At 44.0% G+C, this 17,471-nt stretch overlaps 1 protein-coding gene across 6 annotated transcripts in view; it reads left to right on the top strand.

The window, feature by feature from the left end:
• Positions 1–17,471, top strand: part of EP400 (E1A binding protein p400) — a 1,542,855-nt gene that overhangs the window by 1,101,140 nt on the left and 424,244 nt on the right. For all 6 annotated transcript variants that reach the window (XM_069620067.1, XM_069620064.1, XM_069620063.1 and 3 more), the window contains one exon: positions 14,683–14,794. In XM_069620067.1, the coding sequence (XP_069476168.1) occupies positions 14,683–14,794 (112 nt within the window). The remainder of the gene's footprint in view (positions 1–14,682; positions 14,795–17,471) is intronic.

The following is a 17,471-nucleotide window of genomic DNA, read 5'->3' as shown; positions in this document are numbered from 1 at the left end:
CACAAACATCTCAGACTCGCAGATATATCCCCGCACTTGGCTGCAGTACATAAAATGTAGGTTGAGAACACAACAGCCACAAAGTCTTTTCCAACTCTATTATCTTCTCAATATTTTCAAATAAATTCCAATAATGTGTTTGCCTCCATCACATTTCAATTGTCTCAATCCCAATACAACAGCTCCAATATCAATCCTTTGTTCCATGTTTAACCGTTTACTAGAGATTCACCATATTAGTAAGACATGAATTGAAATAGCATTTCCCCAAGAGAAAAGCTCCATAGTATTCCTCCAGAACCTGTTATCATTCATTCCTCATGTTCCCTTCAGACTAGTAAAACTAGGTCTCCATCATGTCTCAGAGTGATACCTTAAGACAAGATCCTTCCATAGTTTTGGTGTGTCATCCACACCTGTATAGACTTGTAGTTCCATATCAGACAACGACAACGCTGTATATAGCTGCCAGGCACCTGTCAGATATAAGTAGCTTGCCACGTCAATCTTTCTTTTGGAAACTGACACTTCAAATAGCATACTCCATGTTATCCATGAAATTGTCTCAGTAGTTGCATCCTGATTATCTTTTTCGTACTTCTCATTGTAACTCCTCCTCCCACTCCACTTGCAACTTTTTGTTACACTGACTAACTTAAATGGCTGCTGGCAGTGATTTCTTTTTACTACCTTTTGTGCAGGTTACTAGCAGGCTGATTTCTCAGTTGCAGTACAGCACCCCATGGGTATATTCTCATAATGGCCCATGGGTGCCCATATTCTCAAAATGGCCCATGGGTGACCAGTCTTCTCTTTTTGCCATTTTCTGTTTCAGTTCCTTCTGGGCTTTTCTTCTATCATTTAGATCACATTTGAGTCCTTTGTGAGTTTTGCCTTTAACAGGCTTCAACCCAGAAGCCCACCCATGTTCCAGTGTGTCTAGGAAGGCAGGAAGTGAGAGAGGAGCCTGAAACTTCACTGTCCTTTTTCTGTAGGTGTGCCTGACTGAAACCAGTTCTAACTGGGCGGCTGGCTTTCCGGCAGGACAGCCACCCTCCAGGTGATTGACAGCTCCATGGGAGTTAATGAATGGGTTCCAGCAAATAAGGCGAGAATTTGTGGACTACAGGCAGAGTCGGCCACTGGAACAAGGAATCCGAAACAGAAGACAAGCAGACACGCCAGCAGCAACTTTCAGGATCGCATAAGTACCTGTGAAGCCCTGCAACTGTGCTGACCCTGTTTTCAAAGCTACAGGGAAGATCCGCCAAGGACAAGTTCCTCCCATAGGGTGGTGGGACCAACTAGCCTCAAGACCTTCTTGATTTTGGGCCATCCCCCAAAGTCCTACAACTTTCCTAGGCTGCAGAACACCAATACCCGGGGTACCTGGACCATTATCGAGTGAATCGTATTTCGAAGATCGAACCCAGCTGAAACTTTGTAGGCATCCGTGTGGACCTCCAGAGGTAGGAATTCCTCACCAGAGAATCCAACCAGCTATATTTGTTTTTTCGTGGCGCTGAGAATAAGGCAAGAAAACCACAAAGAGACGCTGATGTAAGCTGAATCCATTGCTGCCGACCCTGTTAGGCAGAATCCTGTGCAGTTCCCTTAGGGAACACTGCAAAAAGATTAAGACTACAGGAGTAAGCAGTAAACCCAATTGGTAGCAGGCTGCACAACCCAGATATACCTGGTAGCTGTGGCTGAGCAGTCGGACTTCTCTCAAGAAGAGTAGGGCAGTATATAGAGTTTATCCAATAGGGCTAAAAACACAGTAGGGCAAACAAACACTGACCAGAGCTTTGTATAAAAAGTATATAATTATTTATTTAAAACACTAGGCAATATAGTAGCACTCTAAATCAAAAGCAAGTTAAAACAGTCAGGTAAAGTACACACACCTCCCTTGATAACTATTAGACAAGTCAGAGTTAAAACACCACGATTTGTTAAGCAGATGTGAGCGCATAACCTGATGGCACTCCAATAGTTCAGTTAAAGGGAGAGAAAAAGGCAGAGCATAGAAATAAAACAGGTCCCAACGCTTTTAGGAGTTCTCAGCAAGGGAATAAAGGCAGTATATACTGTAGAGCCAAAGTTCATAGGCCAGGCCCACTTTAAATGGAGCAAAGCAAAATGTGCCACGGATCACATGGTTTAAAATGCACTAAGTCTTTGCATAATGTTCAAAAGAGGTTGGGGTGATTCAAGAAGGTAAAGTTAGAAGGTCTGGGGCCAACCCAGTTGGAAAGCTAAGGATTTAAGGGTCACCTTGGGCAAATCGAAGAAAGGGAGGCCAGGCAGGACACAGTACCTTAAAGAGAGGGAGCTCCAGCAGTGGCAGTTGTTCCTGGCAGTGGTTGCAGTTCGTTTGTTCCGACCAGGGGAAGAGAGGCTCTCGTTGAGGAGGAAATGTGGAGTCGTTGCACTGCACAGGGATGAAACCAGCCGCGGAGTTCGTCGATAAAAGGTGCATTCCTTTTATTTGCGGTCAAAGTGGTGAAGCTTGGCTATCCGGCCGCCAGGGTGCTTGGCACGGGCGATTCGACCAAGACGTCTTTGGAAGGCGAAAGGGGTGAACTGGTTGGTCCCACCAGCTCAGCGGAAGAAGACTCGTCCAGCACAAGATCTTCTCTTGTCGTCGGGGGGAAGGTGGTGAGGTAGTTGCAGCAGGGCTTCACCGGTGGTGTCATCATTGCAGATGGCTCAGCTTCTTTTCTTTTCGGATTCTTAGGTCCTGTGGCGACTTCTGAAGTTCCAGTCCCAAAGGCCCTGCTTTTATGCAGAAAAACCCCCATTCAACAGCCTAGCTGTCACTCAAACATGCTAAGTGGTGAGCAGGGCGGCTCACCACTGGCCCAATCAGAACAGAGTGCGACTTGAGTTGCTAAGGCAACGCAGTCCAGGGTGCCAATTCCCCTCCCCACCCATCCTGTGGAACCCAGACAGAGTGGCACCATTTGGAGGGCTTCTGTGGAGAAGCCCGCCAAAAAGTGGAACAAGGGGCTTGACCTTGGTCAGAGTTAGAGAGACGGACACAAACGCCATTTTAGAAAAGAGTTCTGGCAAAAAGACCCAACCGTTAATTTAATATTAAATAAATAAACCGGCGATATCTTTAACATTGCACCAAAAAGTGGTGCGTTTAAAATCAATGGGAAAATCCCATAGAGAATATTCCGGTGGAATATTTCGCGTGGTAACCACTGCCACCAGCCAGAAACTCGACAAGGGGGGACTGGACAGTGCCCCCTTGAAAACAGACCCAGGGGCAATATAATTAACCCCTTCCAGTACTTCCACAATATGATGGTTTGTACTGGTTCTGTTCACAATTTAGGACTAGTAAAGTCAATGGTGACTTTACATGCCCTGGGAGACAGTAGTCAGTCCCAGGGTATGGAGTCTATGTTTGGGGGTCACTATGACACCCCTGTGTTACTGCACTGAGGGTGCTGTGTAACACACACATAAAAAATAGATGATACCTTATGGATTAAAAAGAAAACCCCATAGCCCATAAGCACACAAAGAGTCAAAGACATACCTCAAATCATGCCTAAGAGTGGGAGGAAAAGAGTCTCACTCTTAGCAGAAGAAAAAACAAACCCCAAAAATCCAGCAAAGCTGCTGGGGGACTCACTAAGTTTGGGAAATTAGCCTTATAAGAGAATTCTCCCTAACAGACCCCTTCCGAGAGCTGCCGCAGAAGCCTGCCAAAGGTCCCCCCCCTTTCATGACCACGACCAAGGAGCAGGAATCCGGGTCTGCAGCGTTGCGCTTGGAAGGAAGCCAGGGAGCCTGCTACAATTTTTTTGGCACTTTTACGGTACTGTGGGGCTTGGGTTGTAATTACCTTGTGCCTTTTCGGTGCTTTCTGGCTTGGGAAGTGCTGTTTTCTTCAAGTGACAGTTGATCTCCACTCCTTTGTGTTTTATCGGGAAGGCGCCCCTCGAGTTCCTGTGTTTTTTTTTTCATGAACCACTGACTGGTTAATTAACTTATCCTCTGAAGATTGTCATCAGAACTGGTATTCTCCATTTGGCATTGGCTCTGCTGGTTTCCCAAAGATCCATCTTCTTGATCCTACTGGTTTTGGCAGTGCTGGTTCTTCTATAGACTTTAATTGTGAACACGTTTATTGTTGGGAAACAGACTGCCTACATCCCTCTGGGAGAGAGAACACAGCTAGCAACTGTTAATAACAAGTGCAGTCTAACCTTAAACTTTCCCTCCAAACTCAATTTTGCAAAGGTGATGCATAGAAGTGCTGTAACTGACCATAACGGACGTCACTGTGTGCTTGATATGTAAAGCATAGAAAAGGTTACTCACCTGCGTTATTGTTCCTTTTATAATTTTATTCCATTTCTAATTCGAGGTTAGTTGCTGCATTTTATATTTGCCTATGTGCCTTGTGTGTATATATAAATGCATGCATTTTATTGGGTCTGTATATGTACTGATTGTGTTGTACTGCTGTACAGCTCACATAACTTCCTCCGAAGATGAGCCTGGCTGCTCGGCCACTCTACTGACTTTTGTAGATTAGGCCTATATTAACAGTTGACTCACTAATACCAAGAGAGGTCTCTTGAAGTGTCACACCATTTGGACTTTAGAAAAACGTACGTAACATGCCCTTGTTGAGAAACCCCTCAACGCTCACACCAGAAAAAAATAAAACCCACTAGGGAAAATTCCCAGCACACCTCTTGCAAGAAGAACATGGTTTAATCTTACAAAAATACAAATACGTGCCAGCAAAGATCTCTGCTGCCACTGAGCGCTGCAACAAACTGCATAAGCAGCAGCTTTTAAGGATACACAGTATCATGAATGACGTGCTTCACATAGGTGACAAATGCAGGTAGCTAGTTGGTGTGACAGTGTACGCATATAGCCCGTGCATTATGAGACGCCTGGTGATTGGTCTCAGTATCTTCTGTCAGTCTTCTTCCACGTGGGGATCGTCTTTCGTCAGTGAAATATAAAACATTAATTGGCAATTGGGTTATACAAATTCATTATTTCATAGTTCTAGTGCGCCTGGTACCAAGGACATAAGTGAGGCGGCTACTTTAGAATTTGTAATACCTCCTCAGAACTACACAAACCCCCGCTCCTTTACCAGACACGTCGGCGCTGCCCCAACTTTGCCACCCGAGGCATACATTTGTTACCTTCTTCCCTTTCGCCTTGCAGCACAAATCACATGAACTCATGGTGGGGGCAGCCAATCCCTATCCTCTGATCTTCCTGATCGATTGGTCACTGTCTTTATGGTAGGGGTCTTGGGTTGGTCAGAGTACTCAAATGTTTATATCTCGGCTTGGGGGTCTTGGGCTGCTATAACCTAACCATCGGGACTGGTGGAGGCCTAATGCCCTGCCCTCCTCCCCCCTTCTCATGGGATAGCTTCTTCAAAGATACATTCCAGCCCTCTTAGCTCGCAGGGCGCATTCCTTCTGGTTTAGATGCACTACTGATAAGATACAATAAAGGTCCGTGTGTGCGTTTGGGAAATTAATCTTCTGCAAAGCTTGCGAGTCAAGAACGTGACAACATTGTCCCCTACCAACCTTCCAGGAACCTCAGATCTTGTAACGCATTTCACCTAGTGATCCCACCCCACAGCTCCACTAGACTTGGCATGTCCTCCCTCTCCGTCCAAGCGCCAATCATCTGGAATTCCCTTCCATTACACATTCGCAACATGGAAGACCACCTGAAATTCGGGAAGGCCCTTAAAACCTGGCTCTTACCAATACTCTCCTAAATCCACTGCTCCCCGTGAATACACCACTAATAAACGCCCCCGCATAGATCACAACTCCGGTGCGGGCCGGCAGCTCTCGCAGCGGTTTCACCTGACCCACCACATATTGCTCAGCAACACTCCCAGCCGACTGGTACTCCAGGTAAGCCAGCAGCTTTAGTTGTGGCACACAACACATTCTCACTGTGTCCCCGCCCGTCGGTCCACATGAGAGACGACTAACAATGAACTTATGAATTAAGTAGCCATGGCTAGCACATGCCCATCACTAAGTAATTCATGACCACTGTTGACCTGCATCGCTCATTCAGGGAAGCTCTAATCACTAGCAGTACCCCACTACAAAGGTATCCCCAAATCTAGGTACAACAAACCGTCAATGTCTGTCACACTACAGAAACCTACTGTACTATAGTCTGAAAGCTATGGCACTCTGAAGCCTAGCCCCCCGCCCCCAACCATGCATGATTATCGAATCTAGGAGTAGCCTCCACCTTTATTAGGACCGGATAGGTTTCAGTTTAAGGAAAGTCAAAGTTCCAGAGGATATCTTCTTAAACAAGTATTTGCTTGAGAGTCGGTTAAAGTGTACAGAGACTTTCCAGAAGGCTCCCTATATGCGTTCCAGCACTAGGCCTGGGCACGTGGTATGGGCAAACCCCTAACCACACGAATCACCTACTCAGCCCCACAGGATGCCACCAGACTTAAGGTAAGTATTACCCAAGCCCACACAGTCTCTTAGGACAAAAGAAGAGATGGGTGGATGCCTTCAGGGTGCAGCAGCACAGGACTAGTCCCTGGATACTTGGTCTGGACACTGGATGGGAACTTCCAGCAGCAGCGGTCAGAGGAGGCTTCCAACAAATATTTCTTCACGGATTCTTTCATCTCTGTGGATCTGGTGCCTTTTTACAGCATTCAGATGAACATCGCTGGTCGGATTCTCTTCACTAAATCTGATCCTGCACTCAGGTAACGGGACTTCATGGATTTGAATTGTGTCTCTGGAGATCCAGCAGGAGTCCACCAAAGTTTCAGCGAGGTTCAGACGTTGGAAGACCATTGTTAGGCAAAATTGTATGCAGTACCCTTTGGGTGCACTACAATAACCTTGACCTCTGGCAATAGGGACCCAACCTTTGGTATAAATCTGTACTACACAGGTTGGTAGCGTGTTGAGCAGCCAGGCTCATCTCAAGAAGAAATGTGAGCTGTAGGGGAGTTACACAGATTCAGTGACTAGTATTCAAATAAACACTTGCACTCAAGGTTTCTTCAATAAACAATTATTAATGTATTTATAAGTCAGGTAGGGTAAGCCTTCATCAGAAGGGAGCAATATAAAGGAAACACACAAATACTTCAAAACACACTCTTAATATTCTAATATCAATAAAGACCCTTTTGGGATGTCCCACAGTCACAACTTACACCCTCAGGTGACTTCAATAGCTAGGGTGCTGGGGACATTAATATCTTACTGTTGCATTTAGAATACTTTTAGAAATTGGTTAAAGGAAAAGGTTATTAGAACAAACAAGAGATCACAAATATTCCTAAGCAGAGTCATTCAGTTATAACAGGTTAGGCAAAAGTCTTACCTGGGCTGAAGCACTTCTGATAGGTAAGTAGAAAAAGTCTGTGCAAAATGTTTTAGAAGTCTTTAAAGAAAAGAAGAATAGATGTAGGGCCACAAGCTGTTTAGGCTTATGAGTAGTAGAATATGCAAGCAACTCTACAATGAGAGTTGAATTCTATCAGACTTTACAATACCTTTGTATTGAAGAAAGAGTGCAGCAGGGGACTTCTGTTCCTGTGCAGCTCTGAAGATCTCACTGTTCCAGGGCCTCAGTCGCGGGGACAAGAGGGAGGACTTCGAGGGACTCCTGCACTGCAATGGGACGGTGACAGCTCGCAACCAGCAATCTTTCCAGCAAGTGGCACTTGCTACTACCACAAATAGCAACACCGCAGTTTCTGGCTGTCGAGGTGGACTTTCCTTGCTTCTGGGGTCCCATAATCTGTTGAGGGGGCTCAGGCTCGGTCAGTCTTGCTTCCTGGAAGTCCGGAGGATCTTCCTGGAACTCTTGGCCAACTTAAAAGCAACACACACAATCTGGTGTTCCTCTCCCTGGCTATTCGGTTTCCAGCAGCAGCTCTGTGGAAATGCAACCAGCTCCGAGATGGATGTCCAGTTGGCTTACTTTGGAGTTGATTGGTCCCACCAACTCAAGGGGAGAAGTTGTCCTTGCGATACGAATTTGAATTTTCAGCACAGCAGCAGGGCTTCACCTGGCAAACCAACGGTGCAGGAGTTGCAGCAGGCGTTCTTGTTAAAGTTCTTCTTCGGTTCCTTCGTCTAGTGGTCGACTCTGCCTTCCAATCCAAAAGCCTTGCCTTTTATTCAGTTCTCTCCCATTCATTCCAGCCTAGCTGTCAGTCACCCAGCAGGGTGGCTGTCCTTGCCGGACAGTCAGCTGGCAAATTACTACAGAGTGCATTTGGGTCTCCTAGGCGACTAAGCACAGGGAGTTTCGGGCACCTCACTCACTTCCTTCCCCCATCAGACACCCTGGAGCCAGAGGCGGGCTTCACTCGTGAATCCCGCCAAAGGCAAACCGAAGAAAGGGACCAAACCTGGTTTGGCACACAGAGTAAATTTCCAGAAGGACCTTTCCGCAAAGAAATGGTGAAAAAAGACTGGGGCCATTTTTACAAAAATGGCACCCTTGGGTGCTTTACTGCAGCTTATTAGGGAGAATTCACATAAATGTGCTAATTCCCTTCACCTTATAGTCCCCCAGCAACTTTGCTGGATTTTGAGGACTTGATTTGTTTACTTGGAGAGAGTATGAGCCTTTTTCCACCACTCATGTATTTTGATGCGTTTTACTCTCATGTTCTTTGATTGTGGGGTTTTAGACAACTCCATAGGCATCATCTTTTCACATATCACAGAGCACCCTCAGTGCAGTGACACATGGAAGATTTTTAGGCTGTCCCAAGGTTTAAATACCTTCTCTGGGATAAACTGTTTCCCAGGGAATGTAATGTTAAATTGACTTCACTGGGCTTTTTAAATTCCTAGACCCAGCACACACTATCTTACAATATAGTGCTGGAGGGGTTACCTAGTATCCCCTATGTCTAGAAACTCATGTAGCAGTCAAATGCTACCCTTTCCTACGAAATGGCTGGTGGCAGTGGTTTTACAACCAACTACTATGATTTTCTTCCGAACGCGCACACCGGTAGCTAAAAATCATGTGAGCCATGTTTTTCAAGATGGCGCCTGAGACCCCTTTGTTTAAACAGGTCCCGGTCATCTTTTTTCGCCATTTCTTTTTGGAAAGGTCCTTCTCGTGTTTGTCTCTGTGCGCCAAACTAAGTTTGCTCCCTTTTGTTTCTATGCCTTTGGCAGGCTTCAGGACTGAAGACCGCCTCTGGCGCCCAAGTGTCTGGGGTGGGCAGGAAGGGGGGGAGGTGCCCAAAGTTCCCTGTGCTTAGCCTCCTAGGAGAAGGCAAATGCATGCTGTGGTGATTGGCCGGCTGACTGTCGGGCAAGGACAGCCATCCTGCTGGGTGACTGACAGCTAGGCTGGAATGAATGGAAGAGAACTGAATAAAACGCAAGTCTTTTGGCTTGGAAGGCAGTTGACCACTGGACGAAGGAGCCGAAGAAGAACTTGAAGAGGACGCCTGCTGCAACTCCTGGACCGTTGGTTTGCCCAGTGAAGCCCTGCTGCAGTGTCGAAACGCCTGGTTTGCATCGATAGAAGCCCCTGCACGGACGACTTTTCCCCTTTGAGTTGGTGGTACCAATCAACTCCAAAGTAAGCCACCTGGACATCCATCTCGGAGCTGGTTGCATTTACACAGAGTTGCTGCTGGAAACCGTATAGCCAGGGAGGAGAATACCCGATTGTGTCCATTGCTTTTAAGCTGGCTGTTTTTGGAGGATCCTTCAGACTCCCAGAAAGCAGGACTGACCGAGCCCCCTCAACAGAGTGCGGGACTCCAGAAGCAAGGAAAGTCCATCTCAGCAGCCAGGAACCGCGGTGTTGCTATTTGCGGTAGACGTGAGGAGCTGAAACACTGAACAGCCACTGAAAGTTAAGTTTGCCGGTTACTTGTTTTGACCGTCCCAGTGCATTGCAGGAGTCTCCCGATGTCCTCCCTCTTGTCCCCACGACTGAGGCCCAGGAACAACGGATCTGCAGAGCTGAACAGGAACAGAAACCATCTGCTGCACTTTTCTTCTAACCAAATGTACTGTACAGTCTAAGGGAACTTACCTCTTGTTGTAACCTTACTTATCCTCTGCTGAGACTTGTCTTCATTGCCCTGTAGAGTTGCTAACAAGCTTCTTTACTTCACAAGCCTTCCCAGCTTGTGGCCATACTTTGATTTCTTCTTTTCTACAAAGACTTCTAAAACATTGTGCATGACTTTTACTTACCTGCAAGAAGTGTCTCAGCTCACCTAGACTTTTGCCCAATTGACTTTGACCTGGCCTGGCTCCCTGAATGACTCCTCTTCCCTCTGACATTGTTTGGTCTTCCTTCCAGGAAGAGGTGAACTAATTTTTCATTGGGGGTTACCAAAAAAGTACTTACCTGCTTTCAGAATATTTGTAAGATCTCTTGTTTTGTCCTCATAATCTTTTTCTTTGGCAAACTCTTAAGTCTGATTGTAAATGCAAACAGTGGTACATTAATGTCCACAGTGTCCTAGGTACTGAAGTCACCTGAGGGTATAGGAAGTGTCTGTGTGCCATCCCAAAAGGGGTACTTACTGATATAGAAATATTAAGTGTGTGTATTTTGGAGTGTATTTTTGTGACTATTATATTGCCCCCTTCTGAAGAAGGCTTATTCAAACTAATGAATAATTGTTTATTCAAGAAACCTTGAGGATAAGAGTTTATTTGAATACTTGTCACTTTGAATCTCTGTGTAACTCTCCTACAGCTCACATTGACTCCTCTTTACATAAGCCTGGCAGCTCAACACGCTACCAACCTGTGTAGTGCAGACGTATACCAAAGGTTGGGTTCATATTGCCAGGAGGTCGGGGTTGTTGTAGTGCACACAATCAAGGGGGTACTGCATACAATCTTGCTTAACAATCTCCAACTCTTAGTATCAGTCTGTACTACTCAGAGACCTTGGTAGAGTGGCAGAGCAGCCAGGCTTACCTTAAGAGGAAGATAGGAGCTGTAGGTTAGTACTCTGAACCAAGTTAAAAATGCACTGCAAAGAAACACTTACACATACATTTATATTAAAATTTAGATGTATATTTACACAAGAGCCACTGTTAAATACTTAGCACAATAAACCAACACACATAGGGTTACTTTACAATACTTTCAAAAGGCCACTATTAGTTGCTGAGCGTGTACATTTATTACAGGCTTTTGACAGGTCTACCGTATTATCGGTAACTGCACGCACTCACTACGTAATACAGTAATTGCATTGTCATCATACACATATTTGATAGTGATTTTCGGGAAGGAAAACCGTTGGTTAGTGTTATCCTAGCAAGGCTTCAGGTTCTAGAGGCAATTTCACTGCACAGCAAGTCTTTTAAAGTCCAAAACGCAACCCTAGCTAAAAGGCAGTTCGGAGAGGCTTAGTTTTAAAAAGCAGCAGAAGTCGACGGTTCCTGTGGATACTTTCTAGTCTCTAGGAAAGAAGATGCAACAAGGCTTAACCAACTTTGGAGACCCTGTTAAAGGACACGCTAAAGGGACACATGCAGCAGCTTCAGGCTGAGGTATGAGGGGGTTGCCCTGGACACCTCTACGTGCACACCAATGCTCTGGAGCGACTTTCTGGAATAAGGTAAGCATTATTTTTTTTACCCACAGTACCTTAGGTTTGAAGAAAGGGTTTGTGTTGGATGCTCTGTGATGTTTCAGCTCTGCACCCGACCGCCGGATTCCTTGGTCTGATGACTGAAGGAAGGAAAATGGACAGAATCTCTCAGCAGCAGTCTCAAGGGAGGACCTCTGGCATGGCTTTCATTAATTTTTTTGGTCTCTCTCCGGTTTTAGTGTCTTTTCTGTAGCACCAACAAAGGAGGTGATTCGCCTGGTCAATCTTTTATTCCTGCAGTCCCACACTCTGATGAGGGGGTCTAGATGGGTTGGATTGGATCTCTGGAGTATCCTTGAGGGCTCAGCAACGACTTGGACGAATTCGGCCTTTCCACAACGATGCACTAGAAATGGGCAGCAGCTCTCCCGGTATTGGGATTTTCCGCAGCTCTAGAAACTCACAGGACCCTGGGAGAAGGCACAAAACAAAGTTCGTCTTGGGACTGGTTGTTCCCACCAGTCAAAGGGAAGGAGCCTTTGTCTTCTGAGTTCCTCTATCACACAGAAAACTGGATCAGGACAGCAAGGGTCACTTCAGTGTTGTAAAGGATCTGCAGGTTTCTGGTCGTCTTCTTCGTTACTTCAGCTTCCAGTGGTCGACTTGCTTTTCACTCCAGGAACCTCACCTTTTATACAGTTTCAGCACTCACTCCTCTGCAATCTTTCTGCAGCAGTTTAAAGAAAGGGGTATTTGGCAGTCCCAGCAGGACAGCCAGACCCCCAGTGGGAGCTGGTCCCATTCAGGCACTCTAGCAGACAATGGACGAGGGGGGTGGGACTCCTCACCCACTGCCTGCCTGCCCATACACTCTGGAGCCAGGTGGGGACACCCAAGGGTTCCCGCCAAAAGCAAACATACAGGCCTCCCCCTCCCAGAATGGTAGGCGGTCTGACCAAGATCGACCATGCTAGAAATGGCATAAAAATAAGGAGGGCCCCAAGTTAGTACTTGGGTGCCCCTATGGTGCACTACCGAGGTTATGGGCATAGCCTGCGGTATAAAAAATGCACAATCGTTGGTACAACACATCCAATGCCACCTGCCTTTACTAGCAGATTGTCTATGACACTTCAGTCACTGGAGCAGAGAGGAGGATACTAGGTATCCCTTAGGCACACACCACTTTATGTGGAGTCCCAATCTGACTGTTTTTGGAGAGATACTAAGTACTGCTCTATCCTTAAGAACTATAGGTTACTCTAGGATGAATAAGGAGCTGTGTGCTGCAATAGTAAAATAAGATGCCTTTTCGAGTTATGCAGGGAAATTAACTCCATAGTACAGGTAAAATACAAATAATAGTTCCAAAAGGCAGAGCCCATAAGAATGAATGAGTGGAAAAAGGCTCCACTTATTCAGGATTTCAGAAAAAGGTCCAGAAGTCCAGCAACAAATGCTGGGGATCTCGCAGGTGAGGGAGATTTAGCATACAAATGAAAATATAACCTAACACTTTTCTGCTGGTCTCTGCTCCTTTGATCCCTGAACTCTTGCGTTCTTGCCTGGTCTTCCTCCACCCCAGTGTCCCCTCTGACTTCGTGAGACTTGGCTGGACTTTTAAGAGGCTCAGCTAAAGTTATAAAAAGTTATCAAGGTTTCTACAAGTTTGAATATATGTTTCAGGAGGATTGAGTGTCATGTGTTCCCTTTATTGATATTCTAAAGTATATTGCTGTGAATATTGCAACTGTTCTCCTATTATATTATTGTGTGATGGTCCTTACCTTATTTGAACTCTACAAGCCTTAGGGTATACAAATAAATACCTGTTTTTTTATATAACTCCCAAGTGAGTAAGAGTTTCTTTCCTTGAACTAAGTGTATGCTCCGAGTACTCTGCCTCACTGCAGCCCTCATAGGATAACCCTGGCTGCTCAGCCTTTGCTACCAAACCTTTGGGTAGTTCGGGATGAACCTAAGGGCTGTAACACTGTTCATCCAAGGTGCGCTTTTTAAAGTCTTGTCAGAGACAGGACTTTGGCAAAACCCCCTAACACCTGGTAAATTAACGTGTTGACAACCAAAGAGAAAGACACTATCTGCACAGCACTTCATGTAAAATGGCTTGGGCTGCAAGAGTCCAAGAACACACTATGAAAAGATGACCAGTCCTACACTGGTAGAAACATGGGCTACCCAGTGTACCCAAAACCACGTAACGAAAGGGGCCTTTATGGTTGCTGGTGGCACACAAACGTAGGGTAGGGGGTGCCACCACTGGAAAGCACAGATGCCAGAACAAAAAGAAGGGATCCCCTAACACTGTTAAATAATAAGGGGGTCCAGTGTCCCCAAAACAATAGTGAATGTAGGAAGTGAGAAGTCTCACTGACCTTCAAAGTAAATGAAACTAATACCTGTAAGTTCAGCAGTAGTGGTAGGAGGCTCAAGGCGGGGGGGGACTTAAAAAAGGAAAATCTCCCTTAGACACTGTGTCTCCTAAGTCTTCGTTGCTGCTCATCCCATGCTACCTCGAGAGAGTTTGGCAAGTCCACACTTTTGCTCATCACCTAGGTTGGCCTCTTAAGAACCCTCAGACAGTATTAGTTCTAATAATCCCTCCTGACCGCTGTCTGCCCCTGGCATGAACAGAAAGACTGTGCAAACTACCTGTGGCTTAATCCTTTGAACCCACCACATAGGGTCTGGGAAATTCATACTAACATCTGACTGCATCCATTGTCTACAGAGGTCCTGTAAAATACTTTGATGACCGAGTACTTATTTTTTAGGCTATTTATTTTTCTTAGTCGTTTCAATCTTTTGCACATATTTTTCATTGTAAATGCTAATCTTTTTTTAGAAGTTTTATTAAAAAAGACCTTTACTGTAATCCAGGTAATGGACAAAGGGAAACCTGCTGGTCTCCAAAAATAAACATTTATATGCATATTGAGGCCGTTTGTGGCCGATTACCGGTCTGCAGGAAAGAAATGCAAACTGTCAGATCCGAGAGGCCGATTTTGCTGATAAACTGTTTTCGGTCTCATGGGATTTCTTTTCCCCCAGGCTCGTAAGTGGTAATTCCATTGAAGAGAAACTGCTGAAAAATGGGACCAAAGATTTAATCCGGGAAGTTGCAGCTCAAGGGAATAATTACTCGACAGCCTTTTTAACCCAGGTAAGGCAGGCCTGGGCCTGATCTCTTGTTACAGTATTTGAACAATTGGCTGCATTCAATGGGATTAATACCTGAAAATGACCGGGTTGGCATTTGCTAATAAACCCCACGTGTTTGATGTTGGAACGTCAACTCAATTTTCCACTTTGGCAATTAAGTGTAGCAACAATTCACAGCAATCGTCTCTGCCCTCCCCTTTGTACCAGTCTTCTGGTGAAGCTCTCATTTATGGTCGATTTAACTTGCTCTTTAGTTCTTTTTACATTGCCTTCAATAACACTTTAGATTCAAGGCATACCTACAGCATAAGACTTTCGGCACCAAGCCTCACTCTTTCAATAATTGCGAGATTTCTGTTGAAATGTGTAAAGGTGCATTTTTCTAAGAAATATAATTCCACAATGGCTTGTCAGCCGAATGATTTGAAACATGTTTGGTTACTATAGACATTTGGGGAATAATTAACCAATTGAGAAATCTGTACTACGGTTGGATATAGTTATGTGCATTCAGATATCTAGGCAGTTTCTGCCTGCCGCTCAGCGGAGCGCGGAGGCAGTCTCTGCCTGCCGCTCACCGGGGCGTGGAGGCGGTCATCTAGAATCCTTCAGACTTTCTATTGTAGGCGTGGGAGAAGCTGCTGACATCCTGTGGTTGAAAAATGATATACTTTTAAATGTTATTTATGACCTAACAGTCAACTCTGAGACAAAGTGTATTAATAGAAGAGAATGTATGCAATGTAACTGAGACAACGTATACACTGAAGTAATAGAAGAGAATGTGTGCAATGTAACAGAGAATAAGTATACACTGTGAACTAATAGAAGAGAATGTGTGCAATGTAACAGAGAATAAATATACACAGAAGTTAGAGAATGTGTGCAATGTAACAGAAAAAGTATACACTGAAGTAATTATAAGAGAATGTGTGCAGTGTAACCGAGAATAAGTATACACTGTGAAGTAATAGAAGAGAATGTGTGCAGTGTAACAGAGAATAAGTATACACTGAAGTAATAGAAGAGAATGTGTGCAATGTAACAGAATAAGTATACACTGAAGTAATTATAAGAGAATGTGTGCAGTGTAACCGAGAATAAGTATACACTGTGAAGTAATAGAAGAGAATGTGTGCAATGTAACAGAATAAGTATACACTGAAGTAATTATAAGAGAATGTGTGCAGTGTAACCGAGAATAAGTATACACTGTGAAGTAATAGAAGAGAATGTGTGCAATGTAACAGAGAATAAGTATACACTGTGAACTAATAGAAGAGAATGTGTGCAATGTAACAGAGAATAAATATACACAGAAGTTAGAGAATGTGTGCAATGTAACAGAATAAGTATACACTGAAGTAATTATAAGAGAATGTGTGCAGTGTAACCGAGAATAAGTATACACTGAAGTAGTAGAGAATGTGTGCAATGTAACAGAGAATAAGTATACACTGAAGTAATAGAAGAGAATGTGTGCAGTGTAACAGAGAATAAGTATACACTGAAATAGTAGAGAATGTGTGCAATGTAACAGAGAATAAGTATACACTGAAGTAATTATAAGAGAATGTGTGCAATGTAACAGAGAATAAGTATACACTGAAGTAATAGAAGAGAATGTGTGCAATGTAACAGAGAATAAGTATACACTGAACTAATAGAAGAGAATGTGTGCAGTGTAACAGAGAATAAGTATACACTGAAGTAGTAGAGAATGTGTGCAATGTAACAGAGAATAAGTATACACTGAAGTAATAGAAGAGAATGTGTGCAGTGTAACAGAGAATAAGTATACACTGAAATAGTAGAGAATGTGTGCAATGTAACAGAGAATAAGTATACACTGAAGTAATTATAAGAGAATGTGTGCAATGTAACAGAGAATAAGTATACACTGAAGTAATAGAAGAGAATGTGTGCAATGTAACAGAGAATAAGTATACACTGAAGTAATAGAAGAGAATGTGTGCAGTGTAACAGAGAATAAGTATACACTGAAGTAGTAGAGAATGTGTGCAGTGTAACAGAGAATAAGTATACACTGAAGTAATAGAAGAGAATGTGTGCAATGTAACAGAATAAGTATACACTGAAGTAATTATAAGAGAATGTGTGCAGTGTAACCGAGAATAAGTATACACTGTGAAGTAATAGAAGAGAATGTGTGCAATGTAACGGAGAATAAGTATACACTGTGAAGTAATAGAGAATGTATGCAATGTAACGGAGAATAAGTATACACTGAAGTAATAGAAGAGAATGTGTGCAATGTAACAGAATAAGTATACACTAAAGTAATTATAAGAGAATGTGTGCAGTGTAACAGAGAATAAGTATACACTGAAGTAATAGAAGAGAATGTGTGCAATGTAACAGAATAAGTATACACTGAAGTAATTATAAGAGAATGTGTGCAGTGTAACGGAGAATAAGTATACACTGTGAAGTAATAGAAGAGAATGTGTGCAATGTAACAGAATAAGTATACACTGAAGTAATTATAAGAGAATGTGTGCAGTGTAACGGAGAATAAGTATACACTGTGAAGTAATAGAAGAGAATGTGTGCAGTGTAACAGAGAATAAGTATACACTGAAGTAATAGAAGAGAATGTGTGCAGTGTAACAGAGAATAAGTATACACTGAAGTAGTAGAGAATGTGTGCAATGTAA

This window comes from Ambystoma mexicanum, chromosome 10 (genome assembly GCF_040938575.1).
Source record: "Ambystoma mexicanum isolate Mex_15411 chromosome 10, UKY_AmexF1_1, whole genome shotgun sequence".
In the NCBI taxonomy this organism is placed as follows: domain Eukaryota; kingdom Metazoa; phylum Chordata; class Amphibia; order Caudata; family Ambystomatidae; genus Ambystoma; species Ambystoma mexicanum.
This window is presented reverse-complemented; position numbering and strand designations above follow the sequence as displayed.